Source organism: Planococcus citri, chromosome 1 (assembly GCF_950023065.1).
Source record: "Planococcus citri chromosome 1, ihPlaCitr1.1, whole genome shotgun sequence".
Taxonomy (NCBI): domain Eukaryota; kingdom Metazoa; phylum Arthropoda; class Insecta; order Hemiptera; family Pseudococcidae; genus Planococcus; species Planococcus citri.
In genome coordinates this window covers 8,271,249-8,290,603 of record NC_088677.1, presented here as the reverse complement: position 1 = coordinate 8,290,603, position 19,355 = coordinate 8,271,249, and the positions used below count along the sequence as shown (strand labels likewise).

Sequence of the window (19,355 nt, the reverse complement as noted above, 5' to 3'; positions counted from 1 at the left end):
AGGGTGCGCAAAAATAACGTGAACTCCAGAGAAAGTTTTTTAAGTAGGTTGGCAACGTGAAATGAAATAGATGCATATGATTGGTGGAATGTTATCATCTCAGTCCAACAACCAATCATATGCTAATGCTATTATCATTCACTGTGACCAACCGAAATAATATTTAGCAGAAAATTTTTTTAGAGGTTCACGATATTTCTTTTCTGCGCACCCTGTAGAAGCCATTAGTTTGCTTTTCAAGTTTTGCGAAAGTGATTAATTTACGTTTGAATTTTGCAAAATTAAGATGTATAGTTGGGTGTTTTGAAGAATTATTGCACATCAATCGAAAGAGTAAGTCTTCAGCTAATTGTTTACGATTGCAATCGAACCTCGAACGATTCATCAAACTGTTTTTTAAATCTGGCAAAATGTGTGTGATCAGTAATGCACATTTCTTTACCAATTTTCCTTCGTTTCAGCTGAAATAATAATATTCTTCTTACACTTGAATTTCAGATTATTGAATCCAACGCCGAAGAATACTTCGATCAACATTCCAGCGACTTCCTATTCATCATAGTATTCGATCAAATCTATTTCAATTTTTGTTGGTTCGGTAACACGAGTTCGAGTCATCTACGCTAAATAATTTCGAGCAGCTTCGAACCAATACCTCAATTCAGCCCAAATCAAACTCCAACTTTCAACATGGGAACTGATGTTGATTATCTCGAGGATCAAGAGTGTGGTTGTCTGTTGCATATTTGGACTACCGATTGCTATAATATTCGCCATGAAAAACGCATCAAAACATGCGATACGTGCGCCAAACGCGAAAAACTACAAAAAGAAGCCAACGAAGTGAAAAGGCAACAACGAGTAGTAGAACGGAATCGACATAAATACATAAGGAGTATTTACGAGAACGTCCCTTCGAACCGTATTCTTATAAAAGCGGCGATTGATAAGTACAGGCAGGACAAAGGCAGCAAGAGGACTGATGTTTGGATATTGAAGCATTTGCAAGAGAAACCACTGTGCGATATTTTAGAAGTACAGAAAGAAAAAGCACGTTGGTTTTGCAACAAAGATAGATTGGATTTTGTCGATTTTAAGAAGTTAGAACCTTAGGTATACTTATTGATTTTTATGTACCTAATAGTGTAATACAGTTATTACTACTTCGAAGTTAATAGAAATAAGCCAAATTATTTTTCGTTTTTCGTTTTCATTTTTGTACTATAAGCATGTTAAGCACGTATGTAATTTTGAGAAATACATAATCTTTTTCTACAAAATCATTATTTCTATTTTATCATTTTTTACCTCTTTCTCTCCACATAAGATACCTACACAATGGCTGAGATAATAACCTTTTACATTTCATGAAAGAAAGTTGAATGGAGTATTTTTTTCTTCAAAATATTAGCCAGATCGAATGAAAAAAATTTGAGAAACTGTGAAGTAGACCTTTTGATCTCAAGTACCTATCTAAGGCTTTACGAAATTGAAAGAAATGGTAAATTTCTATGTTCATGTCCAAATTTTAAGAATTATTTTTGATATTTTGTCAAATATTTGAAAAATTTTGAAAAAGACCACGATTTTTTCATTTTTTCTCTTTATTTTTATGCTATTAATACCTATAATTATGAGTGACAATCTGATTACAATAATTAACTTTTGAAATGATAATTAGGTACCTACCAGACCTAGTAAAAAGCACTGAAGAACATTTTCATTTGCCATTTTTATCACCATCGAAATGCAATTTGTTTACAAAATCTTTTTTCAATAATCCAATATTTTTAAAACTGGTTTTTTCATAGAAGAATACGTAGGTATTTCATCCAATGTAATGAACTTGAAATGCAGAATTTTTCGTAGTTTTCAAATTTGTAAAATTTAGGAAAAAATTGACTAAGGCCCCTTTTCCATGAAGCCCCTCAAATGTACAATGAATTTTTTTCATCTTCTGATCTTCATTCTTATTCTTCATCTTATCGTCTTCAAGCTGAATCTTCGTAGATCCAAATCCTTTTTTATTCGTTTTTTTCCTTTTTGATAATCAATCATTACTTACATAGATATACTTACTAATTATTTGAATTTCAAGTACCTACTTCTTCTGTTCATTTGTTCATGATTCAATTTTAGAAGAATTTATGAATCTTTTCAATCTACAAAATTCAAAGTTTGAACTTCGCAAGTGAAACTTTTCATTCGTTTTCATTTTCTTCTAATTACCTATCAAGTATTAATCTACTAGGTATAGGTATTGTTCATTTTTTTTGATAAGTTATACCTAATTTGAAATTATTATGAATTTTATTATTCTTTGATTTCGGGATGAAACCCGAAAGATAAAACTTTTGTCTTCAGCTTTTAGCTTTAAAAAATTTTGTAAAACTTCAGCTTCAGCTTTATTACGCTTCTCAAATTCATTAAGCTTTCTAAGTTTCTAACGGCTAGTTTATTAGCTTCCAAAAATCCTTGGCTTCTGGCCTTTTGCTTTTGGCATTCGACTTTTGGCTCTTCACAATTTTTTTCAAATAAGAAGAAACTATAAGTACTTAAGTAGGTACAGGTACAACCACAACAAACAAAAAAACAAACAAACAGCTAAAAAAAGGCAAAATTTTTTTTTAAAATATGAAAAATAACTGAAATGAACCAGATAAACATGCAGCTTTTTGGTTAGGTTACCTGTTACGTTAGCTTTTCAATATACAGCTTTCAGTTTTGGTTAGCTTTTAGCTTTCAAAAACCCTGAATTATTATTCTGAAAAATCGTTGACTTTGGCTTCTAGTAGGTATACGATATTTAGCTTTTGGCCAACTTATTTTCATCACCGTTTCAATATTATTGAAAGTTCTAAACTTTCCAAAACTTTAAATTTTTAATTCTTTTTTTTCAATAAGACTTGGCAGTAATGTTTTTGTTACCTTGTTGATGAGTCAATTTTGAAAATTTAGATATGAATTTTCTCAATTTTCAAATTATCAAACTTTACAATTTACATTTTAAATTTTTTTAAAAATAAGGTTCTGCTCCGCCAGAAAAATGTAAGCAAAAATTTGGAAAGTTGTACGAAAAATTGGGGTTTTGAAAAAGTTATGAAATTTGGGAAAGTTGTGAAGAAATTGTGTAAGCAGGGAAAATCAAAGAATTTTACCAAATATCAGTGGTTTTTACTTCTTGAATTATAAATTTTCGTTCTCGCTCATTCGCTCGGTTCAAATTATTCTTCCAATTCTTTCTCCGACAAAAGTTGGCGAGCAGAAAAATATAATTTTTGCCAACTTCTGTTGAAATGTTGAAATGAAATTTTCATTTCAAATTATCAATTTTTTCAAAGCTTTTGCTTTGGCGCTTCGCTCAGGTACAGATTTGAATTCTCTGAACGCAATACATTCTAAACAGTCCTTTTTTCACTCATTTTTTGTGGGCACGCTAATTTTCCAGTTGCCAAAGTCAAAAAGTTTCAAAAAAAGAGTAAATTTTTTTCAAAATTGTCAAAAAAATTCCATGTTTTGTCGAAATTATTAGGAAGTAATTTTTTGATGAAATAAAACTAAAAAGCATTAATTTTTGCTTTGGCTGCCAATAAAGTCCTCTTTTTGTTTCAAATTTTGCCAAACAAGCCCTGTTTTTTTGTTTTGTTTTATTTTTTTACAAATTGTTTAAAAAGCCTCTTTGTTGTGTCAAATTTCATTCCCCCCTCCCCTCCTCCATTCTTCCATTTTTTCAGCTTTTAATGGCAATTTTTCGATATTTTTGGGTGAAAAATATTCAACAATACAAATTTCTGATGAAAATGGACCAAATTTAAGAATTAGACGATAAAAAAACGTAAAAATTTCAATTTTTCGGATTTTTCATTCCTATATCATTAGAGACGAATAGTTGGGGGAAGGAGGCTTCCTCTGGCACGACCTAGGGACTACCTACACTAAGATCGAACTCACCTCAGGACACGAATTTTTGAAAATTTAATTTAAGCAATTTTACATGGTAAATATGGCTATTTTTAAAAAATGTGCATTGCATTTGATCTAACTTGATCAAAGTTGAAACAGGTGATCTAATTTGATTGAAAAAATGTCTCGATCAAAATAGATCTTATTATGTCAATTTTAATAAGAACTAATTAACATTGATCTATTTTGATAGAGACATTTTTTTGATCAAATTAGATCACCCGTTTTTGACCAAATTTGATCTAAACATTTTTTCCAGGGCAATAATTTTACTTTTTGAAATATACATTTTTTCAACGCTTTTTCCTCTCGCTGTACCTACCTAGCTGAGGAATGCTGTGAAGCGAGCCAGAAACCACAAAGCAGTGGGAGAAGATCTCATACCAGCAGACTTGATCAAACATTTAACACCAGAGTATGAAAAGGAGCTGCTGAAGATAATAAACAAAATATACGATGAAGGCACTCTGCCTAAGGACTTCAAAGCAGTAAATTTTGTACCAATACCAAAAAAGAACAACTCGAAAAAATGCTCTGAATATAGAACCATCGCACTGATGAGCCACGCACTGAAGCTACTACTCTCCTTCATAAATGCCAGAATTGAAAAGAAGATAGATGAAAATCTAAGCGAAACACAATATGGCTTTGTAGCAATGCAAAAAAAGGGACAAGAGACGCAATTGCCCTGCTGAAAGTGATCATTCAAAGAGCACTGAATGCAAATAGGGAAATCATTGCTTGCTTCGTCGATTATGAAAAAGCATTTGATCGTGTCAACCATGAGAAGATGTTGGAGATCCTGGAAAAATACAATATCGATAACAAAGACCTGCAAATAATCAAGAACCTGTACTGGGAGCAAAGCGCTAACATCAAGATTGGACCTGAGTACTCGGAGAACAGATGTGGAATAAAGAGAGGTGTGAGGCAAGGATGCCCCCTCTCACCCAGGTTGTTCAAGGTGTATGCAGAAGAAATAATGAGAGAAGCGCGAATCAAACGAATGGGATTCAAGATCAACGGCAAGAGAATAAATGAAATAAGTTATGCAGACGACAAAGTGATCCTTGCTGAGACAGAGGCAGTGCTGTGAGAACGCGGAAGTGCTCGTTCCTGTTCCCGTTCCGGTTCTTTGTTCTCACAAAAATAAAAAACGCCGTTCTTGGCGTTCTTCGTTCCTTGCTTCCAAATCCAACACCTCGTTCCTGTTAGGCTGTTCCTAGTTCTTGTGCTCCTTAAGCAGAAGCGTTCCCATTCCCGTTCTCGTTCTCAATCAAATTTACAAAATTTGCATTCCTGTGTTCCCATTCCCGTTCCCAATAGGGTTCTGTGGTACAAGTGAAGCAATTTTTGGTGGAAATTTTGTCATTTTCTTCAATTGTACCCATAAACTACTAAAAGTTTGAGGGAATGAGGGAAAAGCATATTGTCCCCTATTTTTCAGAGTTTTGGGAAGTAATTTGAGAACCTTGAAAGATCATCTGAGAACGCCAAATTATCACTCCGTTCCCGTTCACGTTCCCGTTCTTGAAATTTTTCACAAGAGCGTTCCCGTTCCATCCTGTTCTCGTTCCCATTCTTGAAATATATACGTTCCCGTTCTCGTTTTTTGAAGGAAATTTCAAAAGCGGGCGTTCTTTATGCGTTCCCGTTCCCGTTTTCGTTCGTTCTCACAGCACTGGACAGAGGCGCAGATGCAGAAAATGATCAACCAAATCAACAGTGCTGGATTAAAATATGGAATGAAAATAAATGCAGGCAAGACCAAGGTGATGAGATTTTGAGATTTACAAAAGGAGATGATAAAGAGGTCAAAATCAACATCGGATCACAAGTAATTGAAAATGTAAAGCAATTCAGGTACCTTGAAGCACTGATAAACAAAGATGGTAGAGATCATAAAGAAATTAAATCACGGATTGGAATGGCAAAGACCGCTTTCAACAACCTTGCCAATGTGCTGGGAAATCGAACTATGAGAATTGATCTGCGGAAGAGAATTATGCGATGCTACGTATGGACCGTTCTGAAGTATTCCTGTGAAACATGGACCATGAGTGCAGAATGCGAGAAGAAAGTATCCGCTTTTGAGATGTGGTGCTATCGAAGGCTACTACGGATCTCATGGAAGGACTTCATTACCAACAAGGAAGTACTAGCAAGAATAGGAGAGGAGCGGAAAGTCGTAGTTGAAGACGTCAAAAACAGAAAGGTAAAGTATTTAGCTCATAAAATACTAGAAAACGGTATTTTCATGCTAGCGGTACAGGGGAAAATCCCAGGAAGATCCACGAGAGGGAGGAAACGATCGGAACTGTTAACAACAAACTCACCTGCCAACTCCCCCTGCAAGACCCTGAAAGAAACAATTAGATACGCTAGATACCGGCTAATATAGATGGACATAAGTATACGCTATCTCCTGTAAAGGAGCGCGACTACGACGACGACGTACCTACCTACCCCCGCACCATCATTAACCACCAAAAAGAATTGATTTTCGTCTCATCTGTTTGAAAAGTGCCCCCCCCCATCTAACCAAAATCAGCCAAAAAAAAAACATTGTTACGTAGGTTAGGTAGGTACCTATTGCATTAGAACGATATGGATTTGCGATTTGTGGGCCAATGTCGAAGAAAAAGCAGAGAAAGAATGGTCATTGGAGGATCAAAACCGAGTACCTACCTATACTTACCTATACCTACATATGTAGACAGCAGAAATCATGAAGTCTTTTCCAGTACTCAGTATTGTGATTTTTACGATTTACATAGTACTTAATGATTATTATCTAAAAGCATATGAAATAGTGTAAGATTATATGTAGGTAATAGCAGATTTATGATATTCGGCTAAACATCACGATACCAATTTTCTGCCTGATATAATGTACTTAGTAGCGGTACATGTAAGCGGTCATCTGCTATATTTTTTATTAAATTCGTAACATGACGAGAAATGTCGGTTTTATATTTTAGAAATCTTTCTTCCAAATTTAATTGCCGGTAAACTTGGACAACTGCGTCAATGCATTCTGGATTATCTTTACCGTAGCATTCCTGTATAGGAGAACAACCAGTTCAGAAGATGCAATTATACTGAATGTCCCTTATGATGTTGCTGAATTGAATAGAAAGGGAGCTCTAGATTCATTAAGTATAGGTACTTACTTGCAATATTTTCTTTTGATCCGAGTTGCAGTTGTCGAGAGAAGTTAAGAGGACCCAAGTCAATTTCCCATGCTTGATATCTTCGTATAGTACTTTACCAGTACTTTTACCAAATACATCGTAGTAATCATTCTAATACGAAGAATTTTGTGAATTCATTTTCTACAAAAATATGTAAGTAGGTATTTTTTGAGGTACAAATACATACTTGAATTGACTTACTTCAGCCGTTGTCAAACAACCAAGTGGAGCAAATATTTTAGCTAAATCTTCCATCAAGTGATCATATTTGACACCTGCCTGTAGAAAATAAGTAATTTTTTTACATCTCCGCAAATAAAAGAATGTCAACTTGAAATTAACTAGATAGTAATCAAGTTCCAACCATACACATCGCTGCAATTACAGGCAGTTGAAATCCAGTGGTCGCCATTAATCCAACGCTCAGTGTATCGAACATCTTCCAAGAGCAGTATTTTTTGTTCTCGCCTAGCACATCAATAGTTTTAGCCTCTAATGCGAAACAACTTTCGGCGATCCAAAGAATCTATGCGAGCGAAAAAAAATATAATGACCCAGTACCTATCCTACTAAAGGGTATTCCATTCCCATGGTAAGATAGGCGAAATGACATGACTCTGTTCCCAGATTTGGAAAGTTATGATGGATTATTGTTGGGTACCTCCAAAAAAAATTTTCGAGCGGGGATTTTTTTAATAACTGTGTACAGCGAAGCAGTGACATCATTAATGCTCGCCTGACGAAATTTACAGTTTTTCGCACCAAAAAGGATATATAACTAATTGGATGTCTGGAGCAAATTCGGTAAAAGCTGCTATTGAGTTGCAGAAAATGGTTCATTCTGTTCTTCAGAAATATGGTTTTCCTCTTCGTAAATACCAAAGCAACTCAAAGGAATTTCTTGACTCGATAGATTCGAATTTAATTGAACCCCTGAATAATAAAGTTTTAGGTGGTGAAGAATTCATTTATGTACTTGGTTTGATTTGGTGTACGAAAAGTGACACACTTCTTGTTGCAATTAAATTGGATCCTTTACCTGAGATTATTACAAAAACGGTAAAGTTGTCAGAAGTTTCAAAATCAAAAATCTTTGATAGGTATTTTAGGTATTTTGGCTCCAGTAACTGCTCGAGTAAGAATTATTTTGCAGACCTTATGGAAAGAATAAGGTTGTGATTGGGATGAGATGGTTTCTGCTGAGTTAGCTAGTGCTTTTTTGGCGTATCGAAATGATTTAGTGTTATTGTCGGAATTTTCAATTGCAAGGTGCTATTGTTATAAGGAAAATGTCGTTGCTCAACAGCTTATTGGATTTGCGGATGCCTAAACCAGTGCGTATTGCGCGCTGGTGTATATTAGATCAATTTCAAGTGAAAATGAAGTCATTGTTTTGTTAATTTGTTTGAAAGTTCAAGTTGCACCAATCAGAAAGGTGCTTCATATTCATCGTTTGGAGCTGCTTGCTGCAGAATTGTTGGCCAAATTGATGCATCAAATCAGTTCAGATTTGAAAATTAGTGATTTGTATTATTTTTCGGATAGTCAAGTACATTGAGCTGGATTAATATTGACCCTACTCATTTGAAAATTTTTGTATCAAACAGAATGACTAAAATTATCAAGATGTCGTCGAAGGAAAGGTGGTATTATGTTGAAGGGTCAGTAAATCCAGCTGATCTCGGCACCCAAGGCATTAGTTCAAAGAATTTACTATCGAGTAAAAGTTGGAAATTCGAGCCTAAATGGTTAAGTTTGATTTCAGAATTTTCTGTGCATGTTTCAGTGCAGTTTCGAATAAGTTGAAAATGTGCCTGGATTTGTTTGTAATTTGACTCATTCTTCGGATCAAATCGTTTTGAATGTTGTTGAGAAATATTTGTCAATCTATAAAGGTGTATTAATAATTGCCTATATTTTGAGATTTATTTGTTATCAAACAAGAAAACGGCATTGTAAGCCTAAACAGTAGGTATGTCAAAATCAGGGATCGCGGAGCGGAGCGGAGGTGGAGGCCCGGAGGCCCCCAGAAGGTACCCTTTTTTTGCCTTGCTCCGGGAGCAGGAGCCGGAGCAAGAGGTACTTGAAATTTTTTACTGGAGCCGGAGGTGGAGGCGGAGGCATTTACAAAAAAAAACGGAGCCGGAGCTGGAGCCGGAGGTATTTTTTTTCAAATAGCCGGAGGGGAAGGCTCAAAACCCCCCCTCCTTGACCTCCGGAGGCGGAGCTGGAGGGCAGGAGCCCCCCGGAGGGTACCCTTTTTTGGGCCTTGCTCTAGGAGCCGGAGCCGGAGCAAGAGGTACTTGCAATTTTTCAAGTGGAGCCGGAGCTGGAGGTGGAGGCACTAGACCCCCCCCCCTCCGCGATCCCTGGTCAAAATTAATCCATTAATGTTGGTAGGATTGTTGACAGTTGAAGAACGTGAAGAAGCGTTCAATTTGATCATTCGTTGTGTTCAGAAGGAAAATTTCAATGACGAGTATCATTTAAGAACTAATTACTAGAGACTAAGGATACTTTTCGGCATCGTGTGCTGTCGAGTGCTTTCGGCTACGCTCGTTTGACTTTATTCTTTGTAATGATTCAAGTTCCCTGTTCCTGACGTTCCTGTTGATGAGATTTTTAATTTTAATTAAAAATTAATTATAATATTCGAATATTACATTATCTTTTACGTATTCTTCATTGTATTTCTTGTAGAATGCAATTTGGGTTAAATGCCTTGTGAGCAGTTGGAAATTTGATAAGATTTTTTCGATTTTGACTTTGACTGATGTGATATCAATCTTCTTTTGAAAAACTTCCAAGTTCCAAATGTTTGTACAACAACGTCACTTCTGTTAAAGTTTTACATTTTCTTCAAATTGAATCCGAAAGTGTCTATATAGACTAGTATCATCACAGCTGTTTTTTCTTTTTATTTGCCATTTGGTAATGTTCGGATCGGAAACCAAGTTGTCTAACAAGAGTACAAGACTGTCGACGAAATAATGAAACAGATTTAAATTCAAAAGAAACGGGACTAACACGAGTTTTATCATTAAAATACGTACAATATTCGTATGAATATGATTATGAAAAAGAAAGATTTGTACAAAAAGGAAACAGGAGTTTCATCTTTGATAAGGAGAATATTTCATTTTCATGGAGACAAGTCAAACGAGCGTAGCCGAAAGCACTCGACAGCACACGATGCCGAAAAGTATCCTTAGTCTCTAGTAATTAGTCATTTAAGATTGTCGAGTTATTCATATGATAAAAAATTTCCAGTTGTTTTGCCTTCTATTGCTTGTTTTGTTGAAATGTACATCGAATATGTAACTTACATTATCATCATGCTAACAAATTGTTTATTTTGAATTTTGTAAAGGGTCGTTTTTGGATCACTGGAAATTTGATATTATTGGTCAAAAAAGTAATGAGACGTTGTGTCGACTGTTGTAGGTATAATTCGAAATTGGTTCAACAATTTATGGGTGATTTACCTGCAGCATGAGTGACCATTTCTCGACCATTTTTGGTATCTGGTGTAGATTTGACCTGAGCTATTTCGATTAAATGCACCAGGGTTGAAAACCGTTTCAAATTGAATTGGTTGTGATGGTGGTGGTTCTTAGAACCTTAGAATATTAGTGGTTCCCGGTTTCAGTTCCCAAAAGGTTCTCAGACATGGCTTTGTAAGGTGCACCAGGGGAAGTCCAAATTCGGGGTAAGTCAGAAAAACTGCTCTAGCTCTTAGAGGCTTATATCTGCCGAAGCGCTACCCAGAGGTAACTTGAGGGTACTACCCCTACTTCATCACAGCATAAAAAATTTCGCTACCCGGTTTCATTTTACAGGCATTTGATTGGTTCTTTTTTAGTTGCTGTTTTGAATTTGATTTCAAATTGTAACCAGTGTTTTTCAAACTGCTTTTTACCTCAGAAGAAATGATCAGCAAAAGTGATATTATAAGTGAAAGTATTCCTAAAACAATAATGTAAAACCCCAACTATTCATTTTTTTTAAATTTTCAATTATTCATTATTTATATTATATTATATCGCTTTTTCTAACTTACCCCCTAAATTAGTGCTATGGGGTAAGTCAGAAAAGTGAACATTGATGATTAGGATTCGACTTCATCGATGTGTAATATGTAGAATGATATGTCTTAGAGGTCGTAGAATCCGAATCTGGAGTTATTTTTTTTTGTATGAGTGGAGGCCTGGAGGGTGAGGCGTGGGGAGGGGGCAATTCCAAATTTTTCCTACATTATTGTGTAATATGTTGATTGATATGTTTTCGAGGTCGTAGAATCCGAATCTGCAATTATTTTTTTTGTAGGAGTGGGGGGGTGAGGCGTGGGGAGGAGAAAATTTCAAATTTTTCACACATTATGGTGTAATATGTCGAATAATATGTTTTCAAGGTCGTAGAATCCGAATTTAGAGTTATTTTTTTGTAAGAGTGGGGGGTGGGTGTGGGAGGGGGAATATTTCAAATTTTTCCTACATTATTGTGTAATATGTCGAATAATATGTTTTCGAATTTCAAGGTCGTAGAATTCGAATCCGGAGTAATTTTTGTGGTGAAGGTGGAAGGTGAGTCATAGGTTCGTACGGGTGGGGGATTTCAAGTTTTGCTTATATTATGGTGTAATACGTCGATTGATGTTTTCGAGGTTGTAGAGTTCGAATCTGGAGTTGGTTTTTTGGTAGAATGAGGAAAGTAAAAAATTCCAAATTTTTGTTTTTATTTATCTCAATGTTTTCTTATACCACTGATGCTCAAAGTTGACAGTTTTTTATATAAAATCAGAATTCAGAACATGTTTTGAAAAAAAAAATGATATACAATCAGGCAATAAAATAGCTCAAGATTCGAATTCTGCGATCAACATATTACACAATATTATAGGCAAAATTTGAAATTCCTCCTCTCCCCTTGCCTCGCCACCTACCCCTGTGAAAAAATAACCCCGGATTCGAATTATACTACCTCAAAAACATATCAATAATCGACATATTACACATTAATATAGGCGAAATTTGTAATTTACTCTCTCTTCCCTTGACTCACCTTCCGCCCCTACAGAAAAAATATCTCCAGATTCGAATTCTACGACCTCGAGAACATATTATTCAACATATTACACGATAGTGTAGGAAAAATTTGATATATTACCTCTCCCCATGCCTCACTTCCCTCTCCTACAAAAAAAATGACTCCAGATTCGAATTCTACGACCTCGAAAATATTTTATTCGACATATAACACGATAATGTTGGAGAAATTTGAAATTTTCCCTTTCCCCACGCCTCACCCCCCCCCCACCACTCCTACAAAAAAAAATAACTCCAAATTCCGATTCTACGATTTTGAAAACATAGGTATTCGACATATTACACAATAATGTAGGAAAACTTCGAAATTTTCCCTCTCCGCACGCCTCACCCCCCACTCCTACAAAAAAATAACTCTAGATTCGGATTCTACGACCTCGAAAACATATTATTCGACATATTACATGATAATGTAGGAAAATTTTGAAATTTTTCCTCTCCCCACGCCTCACCCCCCACTCCTACAAAAAAAATAACTCCAGATTCGGATTCTACGATCTCGAAAACATATTATTCGACATATTGCGCTTGCGCTGCGCATCGATCAGGGTCGAATCCTAATATCACCAATTAATTTTGTAAATTTTCTGACTTACCCCAACGTGGGGTAAGTCAGAACAAGTTATGTACATTTTATTCGATTGTGCGAAAGCTACTGCGACAATCGCGCTGAAATTTTTACCATAGGTTAAGAACCCTTATGGGAACCTACTTACCAAATTTCAGCCATATTGGTTCATTAGTACAAGAGTAACAGCTGATCAAAGTTGAAATTGTGAAAAAACGTTCTGACTTCCCCCGGTGCGGCGGTGCACCTTAATGGTTTTGTTCTGGTTCCAAAAGGTACCTTTCACATTGTTCTTCCAAAATGGTTCTCAGTTCTTCTCAAACTCAAATGGTTCTGGTGGTTCCTTTTACTTCTCCTTTGATATTTTGCTGGTGGTGCTGGTTGTTCCACTAATTAAAAAATGGTTCCAAATGGTTCCAGGTCCAAAAAATTGCATAAAATTGAAAATTTTAAAAAATTCCCCTTTACCTCGCTTATTTTGCATGAAAAACACGAATTCTTATTTCACTTTGGTAAAAAAAAAACGAAGTTTCAATGATGAGGGGACCAAGAAGAACCGATTCCTGAAAACTTTTCAGTGAAAAGAGTTCTGATGGTTCTTCTTACTATTTGAAACTTGTTCTGGTTCTTGTTCTGGTTTTTTTTTCCTTAAAAAACTCAATCGGTTCTAAATGGTTCTAAATTGTTTCAAAATCATTTTATATGGTTGTTCTTTTGGTACTTCTCTTTTTCTAAATTTTGAAACAGTTCTGATGGTTCTGATTCTCGTTTCACCTGACCTAAAAAGTAAAAAAGCGGTTGTGTGGTTCCAAACGGTTGTGGTTCCAAATGGTTTTCAACCCTGAAATGCACCAATCATCAATCATCTAAATTTGTCAAAGTTTATTTAGCCTTTTTCCTCTGTTTTTGCACTCGGGCAATTCACATTGAGGTAGGTAGTCAAAGACCTCACAAGTGAAGCTTTTTTGAATAGTTACATTGGAACGATTTGTGAACAGAAGGGGGTTTCCTCACACTATATACTCGGACAATGAGACCAATTTTATTGGCGCTCGTAATATTTTGAATGCTACTCGATTAGATAGGTTTTGCTCAGAGCATTCTATTCTTTGGAAAACTATTGCTCCTAGAACTCCGCACCAAGGTGGATTATGGGAGTCAGCAGTGAAAGCTGGAAAATCTCGTTTGTTGAAAGCCATTGGCTCTCAAACTTTGACTCGAATGGAGCTTTTTACTATTTCATCAAAAGTGGAAGCTGTTTTGAATAGTTGCCCTATTTTGTATCGTAAATCTAATGAATTTGTTGAACCAATCACACCTAGGCATTTTCTGGTTGGAAGTTCTTTGCTGGAATTGCCTTCTGTTGAAAATTCCGCTGTGGAAGTGAAGGAGCGCTATTTTCTTTGGAGGTGCATTATTGAATCCTTTTCTCATATTTGGAGAAAGGATTATTTGAATGATCTTCAAACTTGTAATTAATGGAAAAGGAAACTCATCAATTTGAAAGTTGATGATGTTGTACTTTTATCAAAGGAAGGTATTGGTTGTTTGAATTGGCCATGGTGTCTTATTATTAAAGTAGCATCTCGACGGTCCAATATAGAGCCCTGCGCCGCCGCCGCCACCAAATTTTCACACATTTTTTGAGCCGCCGCTTTAAAAATTTTTGAAGCCGCCTTGCTCGGCTGAGCCAATTTAAATCACTCAAATGGCAAATTTCAGGGAAATTTTCCCCATATTTTGGATTTTTTCAAGTGGCTAAATTTTTCAATTTTGCCACGCACTACCTAGAATGATTTCTCATGCTGAATGCTTTTGAGAAGCTGAATAATTTTTGCAAAAAATTTGTATTTTGAGGTAATTTTATGATTTACGGAAAATTACCTCAAAATTTCAACCTTTGTAGCCGGCTGAGCCGCAGCCGAGTAAAATTTTTGCCGCCGCCAAAAACGTCGGCTGGAATCGGCTACACCGCCGCCAGCCACAATGCTGCGCCCACCATAGTTGCCGCCGATCATTTCGTCGTCGGCGCAGGGCTCTAGTCCAATATATTTGACAAATTCCCAGATTTGTCAAATCTATTGGACCATCTGGCCGAGCTGATTACCCATCAAATAAATTGGAAGGTGATTTGAAAACCAATTAAATTTATTTGATGATTTTCAAGGCCGTTCTGAAAATCATCAAATATTTCCTCAAATGAGTCGCATTGTGTCGGTGCGGAACATTATCACTTGATAATTTTTCAACGTTTGATGAGAAAATCAGTTGGAACTGTGGTTTGAGATTAGAATTTGTTACCTTAATGCCAAATCCGAGTATGTCCATACAAAAAAAGGACGATTTTACGCATCACTGATAAGGCTCGGATATGCTCGGAAGGGTTCGTTGAGTTCTGATTGAACATCGGTCAGCTTCGTGCATCTTCGGTGGTGCTAAACTGTACTCGGATGCAAATTTTTCAATTCAGGGCTTCCCAGAGCCTTATCAGTAACGCAAAACGACGATGTTTTTTTGGATGGACATACTTGGATTTGGCATTAAGGTAACGAATATCATTTTATGAGTAAAATCGTTTTCCGGATTAGCTTGCGTACCTTATTTTTTTTTAATGAGAAATAATAGAGAATTAATACTGAAATAATTCAACTTTTGTCAGACAACTTTCCTCACACACTTCTTGATTCAGTTGATTCCCATAACCGCCGAGTGTTTAAATTACATTAGAAAGATCCCTAACATCATTAAAGTTTATTATTCATTGGGGAAAATAAAAAACAATAGCAATTTGAATGGGAAATTAAGAAAATCACTCAAAGTCAAAATTGCAACAATATCACCTTCTTATCACCTTATCACAGCAGACGATTGGAAGTCTTGTCATTCAGAAATTTGACCATGTGGACCAGAGATGCATGGAAACTTACCGCGGTAACTTACCCGAGAACTTACCGGTAAGTTACCATGACATAAATTACCATAAGTTACCGTGGTAATTTATAAATTTTCAACAGAAATGTTGACATGGGTAATTTTTGATGTTTGCATGTACTGCTGTAGCTGTCTAGAGATACAACAAATTACAATTTGTACTCTCTAAATTTAAAAGAATCAAATTTTACTGTATAGCACTTACAGTAGGGTATGACAACATTCTGGCTTCTTAAAAACTATAGTTTTTGACTGGATTTTCATTTTTCAGTAAATAATTTTCTGATCTGATCAGTCAAATCAAAATTCAAAAGTGAATTATTTACTGAACGGATCAGTAAAAAATGAATTATTATTTATTTATTTAGGTAGGTAGGTAGGTAGGTAGGTAGGTACTGTGTTGATCAGTCAAAAACTGCTGTGATCAGCTTGGTCAGCATTGTGGACGCTCTGACAGGCCTTCAAATCATCAAATACAGATTTGATCAAAATATTTGACAAATCAGATTTGTCAAATATATTGGACCGTCTGAACGCTTTATCCTGATTCTGAAGGGATTGTTCGTAATGTTGATGTTAGATGTTCTGATGGTTCGGTTAATTATAGTTCTGTTCAGAATTTAGTCTATTTACCCGTTAATGAATAATTTATTTATATCTCGATTGTTATGACTTAGTTATGAGCTGGAGGTGGAGGCACTTGACCCCCCTCCGCGATCCCTGCTTTTATTCGATGCATTCGTTCAGTATTATGTAGTATGTCGTCGTATGTACTTGATTTTGCGTGTATTGTGAAATCTGTAATTACCTATACACTCTGCTATGAGAAATTGTGTTCGTTTATTGATATTTTCATTCGAAATTAGATCGAATTAGTGATTTATGTTATGACGTCCAATTCGGACGTAGCGCACAGAGTGGCTGAACTCTGGTGAAAAAATTGAAAAGGTGCGAAAAGGTGAACAACAAACCCTCCGCCATCTTCTCTGCCCTCCTCAAGAACAAACGGAACCATTTATATCTGAACGAAACAATGTTGTGATTGGTTGTCGACGTTTGTTGTTCACCTTTTCGTTACCTACTTAATAATATGCAAGGAGGGAAGGAGGAGGAAGCTTTGGGGTCAAACTGTGTAGACCAAGTATAGTGATATTAGTGATCATTATTTCATAACTACGAGTATCTTGCTATGAACAATTTCAGCATAGAAGAAAGTTAAAACCATTGAAAATACCACCAAAAATGGGTAGCTAATTTTGAAATTTGAAGTGATAGAGGGGAGAGGATTAAACAGGAGTACAAAGGATGAGGTGAGTGGTTTTTTTTTGCATTCCAAGTTCAACTTGAAGGTTAACAGTGAAAACCGCGTGAAAATAACTGAATTACAGCTAAAGTTGTGTGTTCCCAATTATTTGAGTAAAATTGGTACCTAATTTTGAAGTGATGGAGGAGAGAGGATGAAACAGAAGTACAAAGGATGAGGTAAGTGGTTTTTTTGCATTCCAAGCTCAACTTGAAGGTTAACAGTGAAAACCGCGTGAAAATAACTGAATTACAGCTGTAAAGTTGTGTGTTCTCAATTATTCGAGTAAAGAGATGAGAGGTGAGTGCGAGGTGAGGGTGAGTGGAAAAAATGCTTCTCAAATTCTAGGCATTAATTGCTACCTAACAACCAAAAAAAACCACACTCAGATAAGTGCATTACATCAGGAAATATACGCATTTCAAATTTGGGGGGGGGGTGAGGAGGAATAATCCGTCACAATTTTCCAAATCTGGGAACAGGGTCATTTCGTCTATCCTACCTGGGAATACCTATTAAGTATATCTTTTTTAGTTGTTTATACTGATAGAAATCCTTACTTCGTTGAAAATTTCGATACATTGTGTATAGTACGATTGTTTTGAGAACAAGTTCTTCAAAATGACTTGAATACCGCTGTTTAACATTAATGAATGGCTGCAAAATTCCATTGAACCAACTGTTCTGTACCAAGTAACTTTGTTCCTTCTCAAATCAGATTTGTCTAAAGCATCGTCTATCATTAAGAGGGAGGACAGCAGCTAAAAATATAAACAATTAGGTATATTTTCAAAAATTTGAACTGATACGAAATATTCCAATTGTTTTTCACGGTTATTTATTACCACTTGAGTGAGATGACCCAAAATCCAAGAACGCAAAATGTATTCATCAGTGAGTTTGTGCTTCGGTGTAAGGTTTTCGCACACGTTTAAAAATATTTTCATTCGTTGGAGTCTTCCACCATTGACGTTGTATTCTATTATCTATAGGTAATGTATTTTAAAATAAAACATAGGTACGCAACTCGTTCGAGAATTTTGGTTCAATTCAATTTGAACAGAAATGATTATTCGATACCTACGAAGTTTCTCGAACAAAAATGTAGGCCCTATTAGTTGTAGGTATACTTATATGTATGTGTAAATTTGCAAAACCTACTTCTTGATTTCTTTCGCTCACTATTGACGATCCTATACAAATGCTTTCATCCGATAATACCTTTTTAACGATATTGTGAGCTAATCTGAATTTTGAGTAGTCATCTTTACATTTGTGAATATTTTCCCGTTGTTCTGTCAGGATTCTGGAATATTAAAACAAAGTTAATATTTTGATAGGTATGAATAATCGATCTTTTTTTCATTTCTTTTGGCGAATTGGCCGAAAAATCGAAATTTCGAGACTTTCGGACCCATCTGGAACCGCCGAACAGGTAGTTTTTGCGATAGGCAGCTGTAATTTTTGTGTTATGACTACCCTAGAGATCCTATCACGTACCGAGTTTATTTTAATTCAATAAAATTATTTAGCCTGCTTACCTTTCAGCGAGACTGGAAGTGGTGGTTACGGAAGGCACATTCGTGTAGAAATTTTGGAATCGAATTATTCGATTTTTTTCAAATTTGTTGAAACAGATCGACTTGAAATTAAATGAACGAACAAAAGTATTCATTTTAATTATGCACTTATTAGGTAGGTATCTGACTAATTCGAAAAGAAAATTCGTTACACAAAAAAATAAGAATCAGAGCAAAAATTGTATTCGTGAAAAATGTTACCGAAATATTCAGCTACGAGTTAAACTATTAAATAGGTACCTAGCTAAATATAAAATAACTACAGACAGAAGCAGAATATGAAATTTTTTATTTACGTAAGTACTTACTTACTTTCTGCGAACATGTTCATCTAATTAGTAAAAGTATCTACTTGACGTCATTTTGTATGCGTAGGTGGAGGTACATCCAAATTGTATGCGCATGGATGCGTAATTTCAGTTCCTCTCCACAAGCACTTCTTACACGAGCGTACATACATTACGATGAATTATAAAACCAAAGCGTATCTAGGTATGTCATTTTGCGGACAATGAGGAATGACTTCAGACCAAATTTGGGTATTTTTACAATGTGTGTGTGGAAGGGGCCGGTGTCAAATCTAAAATCCTTATTTAAAATTCATACCTATAATAAATACGTTTTCTTAAGTTCTATAGTTACCATCCTGTGACCCAAATTGATGCCCGACCTGGCGACCTCCAGAAATCCCTTGAGAATGTGATGTATGGG

General features: G+C 35.7%; 1 protein-coding gene and 1 long non-coding RNA gene across 2 annotated transcripts; one reads left to right on the top strand and one right to left on the bottom strand.

The window, feature by feature from the left end:
- Positions 1–37: 37 nt before the first annotated feature.
- Positions 38–1,280, top strand: LOC135846888 (uncharacterized). Its single transcript, XR_010559030.1, has 2 exons — positions 38–333; positions 499–1,280. It is a non-coding gene; the product is annotated as an uncharacterized LOC135846888 (long non-coding RNA).
- A 5,417-nt stretch (positions 1,281–6,697) lies between these two features.
- Positions 6,698–18,899, bottom strand: LOC135846630 (farnesyl pyrophosphate synthase-like). The gene is made up of 8 exons (XM_065365835.1): positions 18,606–18,899; positions 18,226–18,370; positions 17,910–18,050; positions 17,625–17,825; positions 7,522–7,683; positions 7,359–7,436; positions 7,137–7,268; positions 6,698–7,025 (listed from the first exon to the last, which is right to left on the bottom strand). Exons 1-8 carry the CDS (start codon positions 18,737–18,739, stop codon positions 6,819–6,821), a joined length of 1,200 nt encoding a protein of 399 aa, XP_065221907.1. The 5' UTR covers positions 18,740–18,899; the 3' UTR covers positions 6,698–6,818.
- Positions 18,900–19,355: the final 456 nt, after the last annotated feature.